Raw genomic sequence first — 19,855 nt, 5'->3', positions numbered from 1 at the left:
ATGGAAAAAGATATTCCATGCAAATGGAAATCAAAAGAAAGCTGGAGTAGCAATACTCATATCAGATAAAATAGACTTTAAAATAAAGAATATTACAAGAGACAAGGAAGGACACTACATAATGATCAAGGGATCAATCCGAGAAAAAGATATAACAGTTATTAATATATATGCACCCAACATAGGAGCACCTCAATACATAAGGCAACTGCTAACAGCTGTAAATGAGGAAATTGACAGAAACACAGTAATAGTGGTGGACTTTTAACATCTCACTTACACCAATGGACAGATCATCCAAAATGAAAATAAATAAGGAAACTACCACAGTAAATTTAAGAAAATTGAAATCATATCAAGCATCTTTTCTGACCACAGCGCTATGAGATTAGAAATGAATTATAGGGGAAAAAACGTAAAAAACACAAACACATGAAGGCTAAACACTACTTTACTAAATAACCAAGAGATCACTGAAGAAATCAAAGAGGAAATCAAGAAATACTTAGAGACAAATGACAATGAAAAGACGACAATCCAAAATCTTCGGGATGCAGCAAAAGCAGTTCTAAGAGGGAAGTTTATAGCTATACAAGCCTACCTCCACATGCCACAGAGTGGCTAGGCCCGTGAGCCATGGCCGCTGAGCCTGCACGTCCGGAGCCTGTGCTCCGCAATGGGAGAGGCCGCAACAGTGAGAGGCCCGCGTACCGCAAAAAAAAAATCTTCCAACAAACAAAAGTCCAGGACCAGATGGCTTCACAGGCGAATTCTGTCAAACATTTAGAGAAGAGCTAACACCCTTCCTTCTCGAACTCTTCCAAAAAATTGCAGAGGAAGGAACACTCCCAGAGTCCTTCTATGAGGCCACCATCACCCTGATACCAAAACCATACAAAAATACTACTAAAAAACAAAATTACAGTCCAATATCACTGATTAATATAGATTCAAAAAGCCTCAACAAAATACTAGCAAACAGAATCCAACAACACATTGAAAGGATCATACACCATGATCAAGTGCGATTTATCCCAGGGATGCAAGGATTCTTCAGTGTATGCAAAGCAATCAGTGTGATACACCATATTAACAAACTGAAGAATAAAAACCATATGATCATCTCAGTAGATGCAGAAAAAGCTTTTGACAAAATTCAACACTCATTTGTGATAAAAACTCTCCAGAAGGTGGGCATAGAGGGAACCTACCTCAACATAATAAAGGCCATATACGACAACCCCACAGCAAACATCATTCTCAGTGGTGAAAAACTGAAACCATTCCTCTAAGCTCAGGAACAAGACAAGGATGTCCACTCTCATCGCTATTATTCAACATAGTTTTGGAAGTCCTAGCCTCTGTAATCAGAGAAGAAAAAGAAATAAAAGGAATACAAGTTGGAAAAGAAGTAGTAAAACTGTCACTGTTTGTAGATGACATGATAGTATACTTAGAGAATCCTAAAGATGCCACCAGAAAGCTACTAGAGTTAATCAATGAATTTGGTGAAGTTGCAGGATACAAAATTAATGCACAGAAATCTCTTGCATTCCTATACACTAATGATGAAATATCTGAAAGAGAAATTAAGGAAACGCTCCTATTTACCATTGCAACAAAAAGAATAATATACCTAGGAATGAACCTACCTAGGGAGACAAAAGACCTGTATGCAGAAAACTGTAAGACACTGTTGAAAGAAATTAAAGATGATACCAACAGATGGAGAGATATACCGTGTTCTTCGACTGGAAGAATCAATATTGTGAAAATGACTGTACTACCCAAAGCAATCTACAGATTCAATGCAATCCCTATCAAACTACCACTGGCATTTCTCACAGAACTAGAAAAAAAAATTTCACAATTTGTATGGTAACACAGAAGACCCCGAATAGCCAAAGAAGTCTTGAGGGAAAAAAACGGGAGCTGGAGGAATCAGACTCCCTGACTTCAGAGTGTACTACAAAGCCACAGTAATCAAAAGACAATATGGTACTGCCATAAAAACAGAAATACAGATCAATGGAACAGGATAGAAAGCCCAGTGATAAACCCACGCTCCTATGGTCAACTAATCTATGACAAAAGAGGCAAGGATGTACAATGGAGAAAAGACAGTCTCTTTAGTAAGTGGTGCTGGGAAAACTGGACAGCTACATGTAAAAGAATGAAAATAGAACACTCCCTAACACCATACACAAAAATAAACTCAAAATGGATTAGAGACCTAAATGTAAGACCAGACTCTATAAAACTCTTAGAGGAAAGCATAGGCAGGACACTCCATGACATAAATCACAGCAAGATCTTTTTTGATCCACCTCCTAGAGTAATGGAAATAAAAACAAAAATAAACCAGTGGGTCCTAATGAAACTTAAAAGCTTTTGCATAGCCAAGAAAACCATAAACAAGACGAAAAGACAACCATCAGAATGGGAGAAAATATTTGCAAACGAATCAATGGACAAAGGATTAATCTCCAAAATATATAAACAGCTCATGCAGCTTGATACTAAAGAAACAAACAACCCAATCCAAAAATGGGCCGAAGACCTAAATAGACATTTCTCCAAGACATACAGATGCCCAAGGAGCACATGAAAAGTTGCTCAACATCACTAATTATTAGAGAAATGCAAATCAAACCTGCAATGAGGTATCACCTCACACCAGTTAGAATGGGCTTCATTAGAAAATCTACAAACAACAAATGCTGAAGAGGGTGTGGAGAAAAGGGAACCCTCTTGCACTGTTGGTGGAAATGTAAACTGACACAGCCACTATGGAGAACAGTTTGGAGGTTCCTTACAAAACTAAAAATAGAAATACCATATGATCCAGCAATCCCACTACTGGGCATATACTCAGAGAAAACCACAATTCAAAAAGACACATGCACCCCACTGTTCATTGCAGCACTTCCCTAACACCATACACAAAAATAAACTCAAAATGGATTAGAGACCTAAATGTAAGACCAGACTCTATAAAACTCTTAGAGGAAAGCATAGGCAGAACACTCCATGACATAAATCACAGCAAGATCTTTTTTGATCCACCTCCTAGAGTAATGGAAATAAAAACAAAAATAAACCAGTGGGTCCTAATGAAACTTAAAAGCTTTTGCATAGCCAAGAAAACCATAAACAAGACGAAAAGACAACCATCAGAATGGGAGAAAATATTTGCAAACGAATCAATGGACAAAGGATTAATCTCCAAAATATATAAACAGCTCATGCAGCTTGATACTAAAGAAACAAACAACCCAATCCAAAAATGGGCCGAAGACCTAAATAGACATTTCTCCAAGACATACAGATGCCCAAGGAGCACATGAAAAGTTGCTCAACATCACTAATTATTAGAGAAATGCAAATCAAACCTGCAATGAGGTATCACCTCACACCAGTTAGAATGGGCTTCATTAGAAAATCTACAAACAACAAATGCTGAAGAGGGTGTGGAGAAAAGGGAACCCTCTTGCACTGTTGGTGGAAATGTAAACTGACACAGCCACTATGGAGAACAGTTTGGAGGTTCCTTACAAAACTAAAAATAGAAATACCATATGATCCAGCAATCCCACTACTGGGCATATACTCAGAGAAAACCACAATTCAAAAAGACACATGCACCCCACTGTTCATTGCAGCACTATTTACAATAGCCAGTTCATGAAGCAACCTAAATGCCCATCCTCAGACGAATGGATAAGGAAGATGTGGTACATGTATACAATGGAATATTACTCAGCCATAAAAAGAACGAAATTGGGTCATTTTTTGAGACGTGGATGGATCTAGAGACTGTCATACAGAGTGAAGTAAGTCAGAAAGAGGAAAACAAATACCGTATATTAACGCATATATGTGGAACCTAGAAAAATGGTACAGATGAACTGGTTTTCAGGGCAGAAATAGAGACACAGATGTAGAGAACAAACGTATGGACACCAAGGGGGGAAAGCCGTGGGGGCGTGGGGGTGGTGGTGTGATGAATTGGGAGATTGGGATTGACATGTATACTCTGATGAGTATAAAATTGATGAGTAATAAGAACCTGCTGTACAAAAAGAAAAAGAAAAAAGGTAACATTCTTTTCTCCCAGTTAATGTTTTCTCTTTTTTGTTGATTTTCATGGCATGGGATAGCACTACTTTTCCAATTTTGTCTGAAGAGCCATGTCTTGGAAACAACAGATGTGAACTTTTTTCTATTAATATAAAAATCATTGTCTTTCTATTAATATAAAAATCATTGTCTTTCAGTAGGGTAGTATATTCTACTTATAGCTATTTTAGTGTGTTTTTCTTTTCAGTCTCTTCACGTTTTTCTTTACTAAAATGTCACGTTTACTTTCTTGTATATTCATTCCTCCATATCCATGCTTTAACTCATTCAAAATATTTATTAAGCAAAAAAAAAAGAAAAGATGCTCAACATCACTAAATATTGGAAAAAATTCAAATCAAAACAACAGAGTATCAACTCACAGCAGTCAGAATGGCCATCATTAAAAAGTCTACAAATAATAAATACAGGAGAGGCTATGGAGAAAATGGAATCCTCCTACACTGTTGGTGGAAATGTACATTGGTGCAGCCACTGTGGAAAACAGTATGGGGGTTCCTTAAAAAACTAAGAGTTACTATATCATCCACCAATCGTACTCCCAGGCATATGTCTGGAGAAAATTCTAATTTTAAAAGATACATGCACCCCAGTATTCATAGCAGCACTATTTACAATAGCCAAGAAATGGAAGCAACCCATTGTTCAACAACAGATGAATGGATAAAGAAGATACGGTGTGTTTGTGTGTGTGTGTGTGTGTGTGTGTGTGTGTGTGTGATATATTTGCATACATATACACACTCAGTGGAATATTACTCAGCTATAAGAAAAAATGAAATAATGCCATTTGCAGCAACATGGATGGACCTAGAGATTATCATATTAAGTGAAGTAAGTCAGATAAAGACAAATGTTATCACTTATATGTAGAATCTAAAAAAATGATACAAATGAACTTATTTACAAAACAGAGATAGACTCACAGACCTAGAAAACAAACTTATGGTTACCAAAGTGGATAGCGGAGGATGGGGGGAGATAAATTAGGAGCTTGGGATTAACAAATACACACTACTAGGTATGAAATAGATAAACAAGGACCTGCTATATAGCACAGGGAACTATACAGTAAGTCCCCTACATACGAACCTCTAAGTTGCAAACTTTCAGAGATGCAAATGTGCATTTGCATGTCCAATCATGTAAGGCGTGAGTGAAATTGCAGCTTGCCCTCCGTCTCCTACTGCTGATGATCCTTCAGCTCTGCCATCTCCCACCTCCTCTCCCTCCTCCAGTCAGTAACTCTTCTGGCCTGTTCACTCGATGCCAATCCCTGTATGCCAGCTGTTGTACTGTACTACTGTACTTTGCAAGGTACCGTACTGTAAGATTCAAATGTTTTCTTTATTTTGTTTGTTTTTTATGTATTATTTTGTGTGAAAAGTATTATAAACCTATAATAGTACAGTACTATGTAGCTGATGGTGTTAGTTGGGTACGTAGGTTAACTTTGTTGGACTTAGGAACGCGCTCTCGGAATGGAACTCATTCGTATGTAGGGGACTTACTGTATTCAGTATCTTGTAATAACTTACAATGTAAAAGAATCTGAAGCACTTTGCTGTACATCTGAAACTAACACAACATTGTAAATTAACTATACTTCAATTTTTAAAAATGGTTTAAAAAAAAGGAACCCCAAAGAGAGTAACTGTTGACTTCTCACCAGAAACAGTGGGGACCAGAAGGCAGTGGCATATTCAGAATGATAGGGAAAAAGTAACAGCTAACCAGGAATCCTATAATCAGCAAAATTATCTCACAAAAATGAAGATATTAACAAATAAAGAAAAACGGAGAATTTCTTGCTAGCTTACCTGCCTCCAAGAAATACTAAAGGAAGTTCTTTAGGTTGATAGCAAGTGAAACAAAAAGCATTGGTACTTAAGTAATTATACAACAGTATAAATGCATACTTCTTTTCCTTTCTTCTCTTGTATTATTTAAAAAGCAAATGTATAAAACATACAATTGTTTGTTGGGCTTTTATCATATAAAATGTAATATAAAAATAACAGCACAAAGAAGGAAGGTGGGAGCCAGTTTGGGAATAAGGAATGACACTAGAGAATAACTCTAAGCCATGGGGAGAAACGAAAAGAACCAGAAATGGTAAATAAGAAAGTTAATATAGGGGCTTCCCTGGTGGCGCACTGGTTGAGAGTCCGCCTGCCAATGCAGGGGACACGGGTTCATGCCCCGGTCCGGGAGGATCCCACATGCCGCAGAGCGGCTGGGCCTGTGAGCCATGGCCGCTGGGCCTGCGCGTCCGGAGCCTGTGCTCCGCAACGGGAGAGGCCACAATGGTAAGAGGCCCACGTACTGCAAAAAAAAAAAAGAAAGAAAGAAAGTTAATATAACAAATTATAAATATATACTTTCATTCTTTACTTCTCTTAGCTTCTTTGAAACACATAAAATTATATGAAGTAATTAAAACTTTTATTGTTGCATTGTCTATTTCAAAACTTACCATAGGGCTTCCCTGGTGGCGTGGTGGTTGGGAGTCCGCCTGCCGATGCAGGGGACAGGGTTCGTGCCCCAGTCCGGGAGGATCCCAAATGCTGCGGAGCGGCTGGGCCCGTGAGCCATGGCTGCTGGGCCTGCGCCTCCGGAGCCTGTGCTCCGCAGCGGGGGAGGCCGCGGCAGTGAGAGGCCCATGTACCGCCCAAAAAAAAACTTACCACAGAGCTATAGTAATCAAGACAGTGTGGTACTGACATAAGGATAGACGTAGAGATCAGTGAAATAGAATTAGAGTCTGGAAACAAACCCTCACCTTTATGGTCAGTTGATTTTTGACCAGATTGTGAAGACTATTCAATGTGAAAATGTAGTCTTTCTAACAATGGTTCTGGGACAAGTGCGTAGCCACATGGAAAAGAATGAAGTTTGGACCCCTATCTCAAAATGGATCAAAGACCTAAATGAAAGAGCTAAAATTATAAAACTATAATTATACATAAGCTAAAATAATAAGACTTTTAGAAGTATAGGCTTAAATCTTTGTAACCTTGGGTTAGACAGTGTTTTCTTAGATATGACACCAAGAGCACAAGCAATAAAATAAAAAATCAATTAATTAGATATCAGCAAAATTAAAACTTTTCTGTGAAGGACCAACAAAGAAGTGAAAAGATAACCCACAGAATGGCAGTAAATGTTGCAAATCATATATTTGTTAAAGAACTTGTACTTAGAATCCATAAAGAGCTCTTACAACTCGATAATATAAAGACAACTAATTTTTTTTAATGGGCAAAGATCTGAGTAGACAGTTCTCCAAAGAAAATATTCAAATGACCAGTAAGCATATGGAAAGATTCTTGACATCATTAGTCGTCAGAGATAGGCAAATCGAAACACAGTGATCTACCACTTGACACCCACTAAGATGACTATAGTCAAAAAGACAGACAATAACAAGTATTGACAAGGATGTGGAGAAATTGGTGCCCTCATACACCATGTTACTGTACAGTGTACAGCTGCTTTGGAAAACAGTCTGGCTAAGTTCCTTAGAAAGTTAAACGTGAAGTTACCATATGACCCAGCAATTTCACTTCTAGGTATATACCCATAAGAAATGAAAACAAATGCCAAACAAAGACTTGTACACAGATGTTCATAGCAGCCCAAAGTGGGAGCAACCCAAATGTCTATCAGCTGATGAATGGGTAAACAAAATGTGGTATTTCCATACAATGGAATATTAATTGGCCATAACAAAGAATGAAGTATTGACACATGCTACAACATGGATGGACCTTGAAAACATTATGCTAAGTGAAAGATTCCGGTCATAAAGGACTACATACTGTGTGACTCTGGACATTTATCTGAAATGTCCAGAATAGGCCAATCTATAAAAGACAGAGATGGGGGTTATTTGGGGAGATGGGGAGTGACTGCAAATGGGCATGGAGGTTTCCTTTTAGGGGGATGAAAATATTATACAATTGACTGTGGTGACAGTGGCAGAACTCTGTGAATGTACTAAAAGCCATTGAATTGTACACTTTTTTTTTTTTAGCAACTTTCATGGTTTGGATGCTTTTTTTTTTCAAATTTATTTATTTATTTATATTTATTTTTGGCTGTGTTGGGTCTTTGTTTCTGTGCGTGGGCTTTATCTAGTTGCGGCAAGCAGGGGCTGCTCTTCATCGCGATGCACGGGCCTCTCACTATCGCAGCCTCTCCTGTTGCAGAGCACAGGCTCCAGACGCGCAGGCTCAGTAGTTGTGGCTCACGGGCCTAGTTGTTGTACGGCATGTGGGATCCTCCCTTACCAGGGCTCGAACCTGCATCCCCTGCATTGGCAGGCAGACTCTCAACCACTGCACCACCAGGGAAGCCCTGTACACTTTTAAGTAGGTAAATTGTATGGTATGTGAATTATATCTCAGTAAAGCTGATGTACACAATATTCACTTCAGTAACCCTGAAGAGAGCCTAAAAAGACAGCATTTGTGTTCCAAAACATGTAACAGTTTTGTTAGACTGTTATATGACTGCCATGTTTATTAAGATGTTGAAGACAGAGAAAACTGGCTTCAAATATGAGCCCCAGAAAATCATAAGTGCAAACATCTCTACTTGCTGGCATTGATTTGTATGTTACCACAGGCAAGCCTATGTTGCACTGGGGTGAGTAGCTGCACGGTTGCATTTCTTCGTTGAAGATGAATGATTCTCCTGAGCAGTGTTGGACATGAGAGTAGCTAACGCAAATGAAAATAAAACTCATCCAGTTCCCTAACTCATTGAATGGCACCATCATTCCTCCAGTTGCCCAAGCCAAACATCTCGGAGTCATCCTCAGTTCCTCCCTCACTCCCATTTCTAACCTATCACTAAGTCCTGTCAGTTCTGCCTCCTAAATATCGTATATTCATTTACTTTTTCCCATCTTCCACCATCACCAACCTAGTTCAGGTTATCATCTCTTACCTCAGCTACTGCAGGAACCTTTTAGCTGGTCTTCTTGCATCTCTTGCTTTCTTCATTTCTCCATCCAGCAACCAGAGTGATCTTTTAAATTTTCGAATATATGTGACCTTGCTTAATCTTCTTCAGTAGTTTCTCATTGCTCTTAAAAACCAAAATCCTAAACATGGCCTACAAGGTCCTGCGTACCTGTCTGTCCTCATCTTGAGCCACTCTTTCCATCACTCTCTGTACTGCTAGCCACACAGTACTCCACTAATTACCACCTCCTAGACAAATTTGATGGCCTCTTTCTTTACCCTGGCCTTCATTATTGACCACTGCCTCCTTATTGAAAGTGTCTTTTCTTTTGTCCTTTATGTTCTCATCACTCTTCTGTGTTATCTTTTCCCTCTTGCCACCCAACTATGAACATTTCCAATATGCTCTACTCTTTCCTTCTCCATATTCTATACTCTGTCCTTTAAGTGGATTGATATTTTTCAACTATTACCTGAGTTCCAGTCCATATCTGCAACAGCCCACATGATATCGCCAAAGTTACCTCAATCTCAACATGATTAAAATAGAAGTTAACATTATTTTGATCCTTTATCCCCAGAAACATTTCCTTCCAATTTCTTCTTTCAGTGGTATCAGCATTCTCTCAGACATTCAAACTGTGTACTTCAGAGCCATTTTTAATTGACCTATCTTCCATTCCCCATATCAAATCAGTTACCAAGTTCTACTGATTCTTCCTTTAGAGTGTTTCTTACATCTTTCCATTTCCATTATCACTATTTCTGACCCTCATCCACTTCATTCTTCATCTCTTAACAAGTCCATTTAAACAGTTCTCGCTGTATGTGTTTTCTCACACTCACGTCTGTTCTAAACACCACTGGCATTTCAATCTTATTAAAACTCCAGTTTCATCATATAACTTTCCTTCTCAAAAAGTTTCAGTAACTTCTCATTGCCAGCAGAATAAGTCCCAAAATCTGTGGCCTGTTACGCAAAACCCTTAACATTCCAGCCCGATGTTGCACAAATTACATTCCACAAGATGTTAGTAAATGATCTACATACTCTGGATTAAACTAAGTTACATGGTTTCTTCACTGTAAAAGTTCCTAAAACTTTTAATGAACTAATGTGCATTAAAACTCTCCAAGAGGTTGTATATAGAATGCAGCATTTCCAAAATGTATTTGACTAAAGAACCCTATTTTTATACACCATCTGTTAACATTTTTCATGACACTAATGTTCTAAGGAAAAGCATCTAGGAAGTGCTTAGGTAGCCCCATCCTACATTTCCAGTCCTATTTCCCATTAATTTCCCTACATCAGTTGTCTGCTTGGGCCAAATGACTGTTAGTTCCCCTGAGACGTGCTTAGTCTCAAGCACAGTCTGAGTCTTTATTGATTCTATCCTGCCCACATGGAATGCCCTTCTCTTTCTCTCTATATATATTTTAAGTTGAGATACAATTCATATATCAATTCATATATAAAATTCACAATTTTAAGGTATACAATTCAGTGGTTTTTAGTATATTCACAAAATTCTGCAACTATCGCCAGTATCCAAATCCAGAACATTTTCATCACCCCAAAAAGAAACCCCATAACCATTAGCAGTAACTCTCCATTCCCCTCTCCCCCAGCCCCTGGCAACTACCAATCTGCTGTCTCTCTGGAATTGCCTGTTCTGGACATTTCATATAGCCTCTCTATAGCTAGATATCCTGCTCATCTACTCTAAGATCATGTCTATTTGTTCAGTCATCTGTTAAGTCATTCCGTTAAAATTACAACACGGTCACGTGTCAGGCTGTGAATACGCAAAGGTAGATGACATTCTGCCTTTAAGGAACTCCCAGCCTAGTGAAGGAGACAGACAGTAGGTGCCGTGAACAAAGTGCCATAGGAACAAAGTGGTACAGATAACAAATTGTGGAGAGTCAGGCAAAGCCTGAATGAGGAGGTAGCATTTTAATAACTGGATATTAATTCATTTGTTCATTCATTCATAAATTCATTCATTCAGCAAATATCTATTGCACCCTTATTATGTGTCAGGCACAGTGTTGGACTCTGAGGATACAAAGATGAAGAAGAAAAATTCCCTGTACTCAAGGAGCTCAGCCTGGAGGAGATATATATATATATATATATACACAGTTTCAAAACAATGTGATATAAGTTGTATTAGAGGAATGTAAAGCTTGCTGTGGCAACAGAGAGAAAGGAATGACTAACTCCGTTTGTTAATTTGAAGAAAAGGTAGAAGTTTACCAAGTGGATAAAGATTGGGTGGGGGGCTGGCATTTCAAGCAGAGAGACTAGACCTCTGACTGTGCCAGCCCAATGCTCATTTGTTTGACTGAGCTGGAGCACCTAATGCCTGTGTCACTCTGACTAGCCCTTAATCACATTCCTGGTGTGGTCCTCTTTATACGTGGATGCCTTGTCTCCCCAGAGGCATTATGTATCATTTAGGATAAGAGCTTTGTCTTGTCACTCTTAGCACCCTCATTCTCATAGTGTTTTATGCATAGTAATTTTTTATAGATCCACATGGGTGAAAGGACAGCTGAGACAATGTCATTGACACTCTCAACAACCTGCTGCCCAGGTCTTCAAGGGCCTGAGACCTCTTGTGTAGATGAAGGACTTTAACATGTTATGAGCACACAAGTGCTCCCTCTGTGGTCCATCTCCTATACAAGAACGGCAAAAGTAGGTCCTTAGACTATTCCTTTTTGCTATTGCAAAATCTTGTGATCAGCCATGTTAAAAGACAAAGGGACCATCTTAGAAATGTGCCCTGTGTTCATAGCAAGGTAGATACTGTCAACACTAAAGATCATTTTTAAATTATAATCAGTTGACTTGAAGTACAATAAAACAGATTACACTCCATAATCAGTTTTTGCCTTCAAAGTGGAATCTGAGGTTTCCCGGAGAAGGAATTCTGCCTCAAGATTCTAACAGAAATTCTGTCTGAGTTTCCAGCCTGCTGGCCTGCCCTACAAATTTCAGACTCAAGATCACAACATCAAGTCTTACCTGATTTTACAGCCTGCTGGCCTACCCTACAGATTTCAAACTTGCCAGCCCCTACATTGTGTGAGCCAGTTCCTTAAAATAAATCTCTCTATACATATGCAAAAAATAAAGATTAATATAATTTCTATTCCAAACACAGACTGATTCAGGTCAAGGAAATTAAGAGATTCAATAAAACTGCTGCTTCACAACCTTCTCTGAAAATTAGAGATAGGTATTGGGGAGTTAATCGACTGAGGACAGCAACAAGGGAAGCCCCAAACAGAATACAGGTTTTTCTCCTGCTTCAGAAAGACAGAACTCAGTCCAAGAGGGCTTCATTGCTTTTTTAGTGTATGTGTCACTTCATGAGGTCGTGCTATGGAGCATCCTACAGCTGACAGACCTTCAAGGTGGTCTCCTCCTACTCTCCAGGAGCACAGGATTGCTCGTGGGGGCCGCGGGCTCCTTCCTCCGTGTCAGCAGAGCACCCACTGTTTAATAATACTGGATGCAGCCCTCATAGAGTCAGGGCTACAGTGATTGTGACAGTAATAACTGTAAACCCACTGTTCTTGGATTTCAGGAAGGCTACCCAGAAATGGAGATTCTCTGGCTGATGATCAAGTGCTGGAATATTGGAATATTTATGTACAGCAGCAACAAGTATATGTCTAGTGAAAAGTGGTGTGGCCTGGCACTGCGTTTCCTTGACCACCTTGGCTCCCTTAAGAGAAACTATGAAACTCAGGTGAGGAGGGAGAGGGCTACGGGTGGATGGCATGACTCAGGGACAGAGAGGTTCTACATAGCTCTCGTTAAGGACACAACCCTACCTTCCTTGGCTAGGAAAGGATCTTGACCATTGTTCCTCTCAGTGGTTCCACAAAAGTGCAAGAGTTCTGGGACTATAAACAGTAATTTTTTATAGTGAAAACCAGGAAGAATGGTGAACAAGGCAAACTTAGGAATAGAAAATGGAATCTAATTAAGAAGAATGCCAAGAGTGGGCTCTGGAAAGATGCATCCCTGTCAATGCCAGTGCACATAGGGAAGGACCAGCCTCTGTGCAAACAATGAGTGTTTAAAAAGACATTTTCTGCAGGAACTTTTTTTCTTTTTTGCGGTACGCGGGCCTCTCAACTGTTGTGGCCTCTCCTGTTGCGGAGCACAGACTCTGGACGCGCAGGCTCAGCGGCCATGGCTCACGGGCCCAGCCGCTCCGCGGCATGTGTGATCCTCCCGGACCGGGGCACGAACCCGCGTCCCCCGCATCGGCAGGCGGACTCTCAACCACTATGCCACCAGGGAAGCCCAGGAACTATTCTGAGTAGCAGACTTCTGGGCCCTTAGCTAACAAGGAGAGGCTTGATAGAGAAAAAGGTTTTGTATCACATAAGAGCAAAGGATCTTTTATGTTTTAAGTACTTCCTCCCTTCTGCCTATCTCTAGTGAACAGACCTAGTGTCATGGGATCCCTTTTCCCCAGGTGAGTACTGTATGTTCTTCCCAGAGTGGTGCCTCAGGTCTCTCATGCCATCACCATGGGTCTGGGAAGATTTCCCACATTTCCTTTCCTCTCAAGAAATCTATTTGCTGTTCTCTTTCCCAGATTCATGTTCTGTACTGTGAGCTTCTGGAAACATTAAATAAAAAAAAAGGGCCCACTTGTTAATGAAGAGTGAGGACTGCTGGAACAGAGCAAGCTGCCAGTGACTTGAAGATATGTGTTCCTGAGATGTTGAATGTTTAAATTCTTACCAAACTTACTCTTGAGTTTTTATTTCTGTTTTCTCCTGCCCTATTTTCATGTTGTTAAATGACATTTTCTAAAATAAAAGCATTTTGACTTTTAGTGCTGTGACCAGCTAATTTCTGGGGGACAAATGATTTTTTCCAAAGTGCTAAGGAGCTAAGGAACATTTTATATACATATATATATATATATACACATACATATACATACACATACAGAAATAGCCCATGTGAGAGCAAGCTGATTCATGCCCATGTGACCAAAAGGGGATGTTCATCCCAGTCCCACACAGGTTGCATTTTATTCGAGAAGTGCTGAAATTCGCAATACCTGAAGATAACAGAGAACCATAGACTCTTCATTGGAAGGACCTTAGTGGTCTTTGGGCCCAGCATCGATCAGATTTCATGAAATCGATGACATCCTTGAGACTTGGTTGTGCAGTCTGTATCAGAACATAGCCTGTGACAAACTCCTGAGACAGCGCAATCTGCCTTTTTTTTGCTAATTGGTAAAATACCCTTCCTCATACTGAACAGAAATGTGTCTCCCTGTAACAAGTTTGTTTCCTCTTTCCCCCATCCTCCTGACTTTTTTGTCTTCCGGTTAAACATCCTCAGACCCCCTCAGCTGTTCCTCATGTGATGTAGTCACCTCACCTTTCCCAGAGCCAAGGCCCATGTTCCAGTGAGATCTGACCCACACAGAGTTCAGCAGCCTGATTCTGGCTAGACTTGCATTAGTGTACCGTAAGATGACACTGGCTTCTTTTTCCCTGTTGATTTGTATTAACATTTTTTAACTTTTGATTTTGAAATAGTTTCATACTTACAGAAAAGGTGCAAATTGCCACATACCCTTTACCCAGATTCCCCATTTGTTAACATTTTACCACATTGCCTTATCATTCTCTCTTTGTGTATTTCTCTCTGAACCATTTGAGATTAATTTACAGACTTCTTGCTCCATTACCCCTTAATGCCGCATTGTGTATTTCCTAAAAGCAAGGATACTATTCTCCTAAGTCAGGGGTCCCCAATCCCCGGGCCGCAGACCACAACTGGTCCGCGGCCTGTTAGGAGCCGGGCTGCACAACAGTAGGTGAGCAGTGGGCGAGCAAGCGAAGCTTCATCTGCCGTTCCCCATTGCTCACATTCCCCGCCCACGGCCCCCCACCGCCATCCGTGGAAAAATTGTCTTCCACGAAACCGGTCCCTGGTGCCAAAAAGGTCGGGGACCGCTGTCCTAAACGACCACAGTACAACCATCAAAATTAGAAAATAATGATACAAGTCTACCATCTAATCCACAGGCTTCATTCCAATTTCATTGATTGTCCTAATAAAGTCCTTCATAAGTTCAGGATCATAAGTTGCATTTAGATGTCATGTCTCTTTCGTCCCCTGCAAATGGAAACAGTTTCTCAGTCTTTACTGATCTTTCATGACCTTGACATTTTTTAAGAGTACCGGCCAGTTACTTTGTAACACGAACCTCAACTTCTGTGTTTCTGGTGTTTCCTAATGATTAATTTATGCATTTTTGGTAGGCACGCCACAGAAGAGATGTGTTCTTCTCAGTGCATCATACCAACAGACAGACAATGTCAGTTTGTCCCACTGATGGTTCAAGTTAAGACGGTGTCTACCATATTAGTAATTCATAAGTATTTAGGAAGTATTTTGTGGAAGACACCTTGAGACCAAATATCCTGTTCCTCATTGAACTCCCACTCACTAGTTTTAGCATCCATTGATGACTCTTGCTGGAATCCCTTTTTACTGTGATGGTTGCTAAATGTTGATTTTTAAATTTCCATCATTCTGTCTTCATTTATTAGTTGGCGTTTGTTAGGGAGAGCATTTTCTTCTCCCCTACTTATTCATATTTTAAAAATATGTTTTAGTACAGACTAATGGATCTTATTCAATGAGTTATAATCCACTATTCTGCTGCCCAAAGCTGGCTCCTATGTCCTTTTGACATGTCCCCATCATTCTTTGAACACTTCCTTACTTTGTGACATAGTAAGATGTTCCAGGCTCATCTTGTACTTTCCCTGCTCCTGCACTGGAATCAGTTATTTCTCCAAGGAGCCCTCATTCCTTTTAATGGAGAATGGTAGTATCCAAGATTTGGGTGCTAGGTGTACTCATTATTACTGGGGTGCCATTGTTTCTAGAGCCTCTCAGTGGACAGAGTTAGGAAATGTGTGGATGTGTATATATCTATATGTGCATATATGTATACATAAAACCGAGTTCCTACTGATACCTCCATTTTCAATCCAACACCAGAGGGTTCATTCTAGCCTTCCTCCCTTTCCATATTTGCAACTATCTCTTCCAACATTGAGAAATCTGGCTCCTATTAACCTCAAATATTCACTTATTTGCTCAATCATCTCCCTGCTTGAGAATAATCTCCCAGTCATGCCTCAGTCCTGACCCCACCATCCTGACCATGAGGGCCGCCCCTTCAGCCGAGAAGCCCTGGCAAACACTGGCCAAGTCATCAGCCGAGCTTCCAGCCCAGGGAGTGAGCAAGCTTGAGTCCCTCGCTGAGCCCCCACCAAGGGGAAGGCCAAGGAACCACATTCCATTCAAGCAGGCATTTCATATTGTTGACTCATGGGACTTACTGTTTACTCTCCCCTGCTTTCACCTTGGTGTTTTTCCTATTTAGTTTTGAGAAGTCAGCTCAAGGGTCAGTTCCTCAGAGAAACCTTCCTCCACAAGGTCAGGTTCTCTTGTCATGTGCTCTCTTAGTGCTCTCTTTTATTCTTCATAGTTTATAAACATATATTTCCTTGTGGACTGATTTGATTAACATCTGTCTCCCTCAATAGTCTTTAAGCTGCAGAAGGGCAGACAGTATGTTTCCTCACCACTGTATATCCCAGTGTCTAGCACAGTGCCTGGCACTTTCAACAAATATTGGTTAAAAGAATGAATGAAAACTTCGAAGTCGTCTTTTCATACATCCTGCTATTAACTGATGTCTCAGCTTTTACTTCCAGTCTGTTTAAGTGCATTTATCACTATTAAATTGCTCTCGCCAGTTGTTCTTTTTGGATACAGTGTCTATCTTTATTACCGCGTTATCCCACTCAGACCCACATTATCTGCATATTTGATCAGTGCGCCATCTATTGTCTTTATCCAAATAGGTGATAAGACGTACTGAATAGGGGAGGGCTGAGACAAAGCTTGGTGACAGGCCTTGCAGTCCTACCCGCAACTTCATGCATTCATGCAACAAACAAACACTTTCTGAGCACTTTCTACTATGTACTGGGCACGGTTATAGGTACTGGGGATAAAGTCATGAGCAAAATAGAGGATGAAGTCTCTCCTTAGAGGAGCTTACATCCGAGTGGGTGTGTCAGATAATAAATTAGTATATAAATAAACTTTGTTCTTTTAACTAGCAGACTTTGGGATGATCATTCACCCATTCCCTAATTGTACTGTCTACATTTTCCCAACTTTTCCACAAGGAACAAGTCACACATGAATGATTTTGTCAATGCCTTGCTAGGATCCTGATACACTGTGTCTACAACGTTCCCCTGCTTTACCCACTTACATATACTCACCTCATTTCAGAAAAGAAAATGAGCTTAGTCTATCTTGCGCTATTCTTAGGTAGAGGGTTTTATAAATCCTTTGTGATCACTAGTTCCCTTCCAGGTCTCATGCAAACCATCCTTTCCCATAACGTATAGAAATTTGCCTGGGATTAAGAGGAAATCTACCTGTCTAAAGCTTGTGAAACCTATCATCATCCTCCCTTTAAAAAGGAGCATATGTCCTTCTCTCTGGGCTTCCAGCATCTTTCTTATTCCCCATGGTTACAAACACCAGTGCAGTGATCTCATCAACAGGTTCTCTCAACATCGTGAAATACAGAACTTCATGACCAAGTAAGCACTAACTTAAAATACATACCCTGATATTTAATATTCCTCCAGGAGGCATTTATTGAGTTAATGTGATAGTGAATTGAATAACGTGAAAATGCCTTCTGTAAAATGGCGGTTAAGTATATTATTACTTGGTTAGTTTAGTGTCTTCAAAAGGAAGTTCAAGTCAATCATCGTGTTAAGTAAAGACGATAACATGTGAAAGTACTCACTTTCATTTGCTTTCAGCATTTGCTAAACAATTACTATTTGCCAAAACTTGTTCCATGAGAGCGACTTCAGTGTATTCATTATCGCCTTCCTTAAACCAACCACAGTGCAGGTCATACCCATGAAAGGCGCATTCCTTTAGAGCACCCTGAGGCTTTCTTACAATTTTCGTATTTACTGTGATCCTCAGGTCCCTCTTACCAATGTCTGCTTGACCCTTTCCAGTCTAATGGACAGAGTTTGTATGGCGGAGAAGACCAGAGCAAAGGAGGAATTAAAGAGGTCCTCTGTATCTTTGTTGTCTGGCAACATTACACCATTTCATTTTTCATTTTATACCCTGTGGTACTATTGGAATTATTTTTACATGTGCTTATATAACATTTATAATTTTAAGAACTAATTATTTTTTTTTAATTATATTTTATTTATTTTTATTTTTGGCTGCGTTGGGTCTTTGTTGCTGTGCACGGGCTTTCTCTAGTTGCGGCGAGCGGGGCCTACTCTTCGTCGCGGTGCACGGACTTATTGCGGCGACTTCTCCTGTTGCGGAGCATGGGCTCTAGGCACACGGCTTCAGTAGTTGCAGCACGCGGGCTTCAGTAGTTGTGGCTTGTGGGCTCTGGAGCGCAGGCTCAGTAGTTGTGGCGCACGGGCTTAGTTGCTTCATGGCATGTGGGATCTTCCTGGACCAGGGCTCGAACCCGTGTCCCCTGCATTGGCAGGTGGATTCTTAACCACTGTGCCACCAGGGAAGTCCTTAAAAACTAATTCTAATTAAAACGAAACATACTATCTGCCCCAACTTGCAGACTTTTTAAGGCCTCCTTGATCTGCTTCTTGGCGTAAACAAAACTGAAAACAGCCTCTTTTTCTTACTCTTAGAATTAGCTCATTTGGGGTCAGGCCTCCCCGATATGATTCTGACAGCTCCGTGTTACTACTTTATATTCATCTGTGGTCAGATGCCCTCTCTCCACCTTTTTAATGTCTCATCATCAAAGAACTCCCTCACTTACATCATTTTCTTTCCATACTGTTACTTCTTCATTAAAATACTTCACAATTATATGGTCAGAATTTAGTTTCTAAGAGCTTTTCTACCCTTTTGGGAGGGTGGTTAAGTAGAAAGTGCAAGAAAACTAACAGTTGATGCACCCCTACCAAGAGCTGAGCCCTTCATGTGTGCCATCCCCTCTAACTGTCGTCACAACCCCAGGAAGGAGGTGGTGTCATTCTATTGTTGCCATTCCTTCCTTCCTTCTTTCCTTTCTTCCTCCCTCCCTTCCCTGTCATTCCTGTGGGAAACTGAGGCTCAGAGAGTTTACGCCACTTAGTCAAGGTCACACAGCAGGTAAATGGCAGAGCCATGATTTAAAGCTAGATCTATGGGACCCCTGCTCTTTCTTTGCCCTCATGATACCTTTCTTTTCTCTGAAACATCTGAAGTCTGCCTTCTTAAATTCTAGGGCAAAATACCTTACTATGTCCAGCCTTATGCTCTCACAAGCCCTGAGCTAATACGGTTGCTCTTTAAGTTTCCACTTCGCCAATCAGTTCTCTGTTATTGGTCAGAATTAGGTCATGGAGAACAAACAAACAGTTCTCTTGTGGATTTCTTTACTTTCTAAGGGGCAATATTGTCAGCAAGACAAGTAAACAATTTTGAAATGTTTTTCTTTTAAGCCAATGAAGCAAGAGAAGCCCTGGACAAAGTCCCTCATTGCTGCTAGATCTTGTCCAATGCCATTTTTGTGATCTGCATCAGGAATACATCATCCATTTCTCCCATTTTGTAAAGTGCTGTGTGATGTACTTACACTATATTACTATATTAC

At 40.2% G+C, this 19,855-nt stretch overlaps 1 protein-coding gene across 1 annotated transcript in view; it reads left to right on the top strand.

Moving 5' to 3' along the window:
* The window catches only part of TEX11 (testis expressed 11), a gene marked incomplete at its 5' end in the record, with an annotated part of 152,850 nt that extends 139,049 nt beyond the window's left edge, over window positions 1-13,801 (top strand). Inside the window, 2 exons of the mRNA XM_024756342.1 lie at window positions 12,713-12,877; window positions 13,739-13,801. Of these exons, the coding sequence (XP_024612110.1) occupies window positions 12,713-12,877; window positions 13,739-13,801 (228 nt within the window). The remainder of the gene's footprint in view (window positions 1-12,712; window positions 12,878-13,738) is intronic.
* Between the last annotated feature and the right edge of the window lie 6,054 nt (window positions 13,802-19,855).

This window comes from Neophocaena asiaeorientalis, unplaced genomic scaffold (assembly GCF_003031525.2).
Source record: "Neophocaena asiaeorientalis asiaeorientalis breed wild unplaced genomic scaffold, Neophocaena_asiaeorientalis_V1.1 scaffold801, whole genome shotgun sequence".
NCBI lineage: Eukaryota > Metazoa > Chordata > Mammalia > Artiodactyla > Phocoenidae > Neophocaena > Neophocaena asiaeorientalis.
The sequence above is the reverse complement of the archived record's forward strand: the minus strand, read 5'-3'. Positions and strand labels throughout refer to the sequence as shown.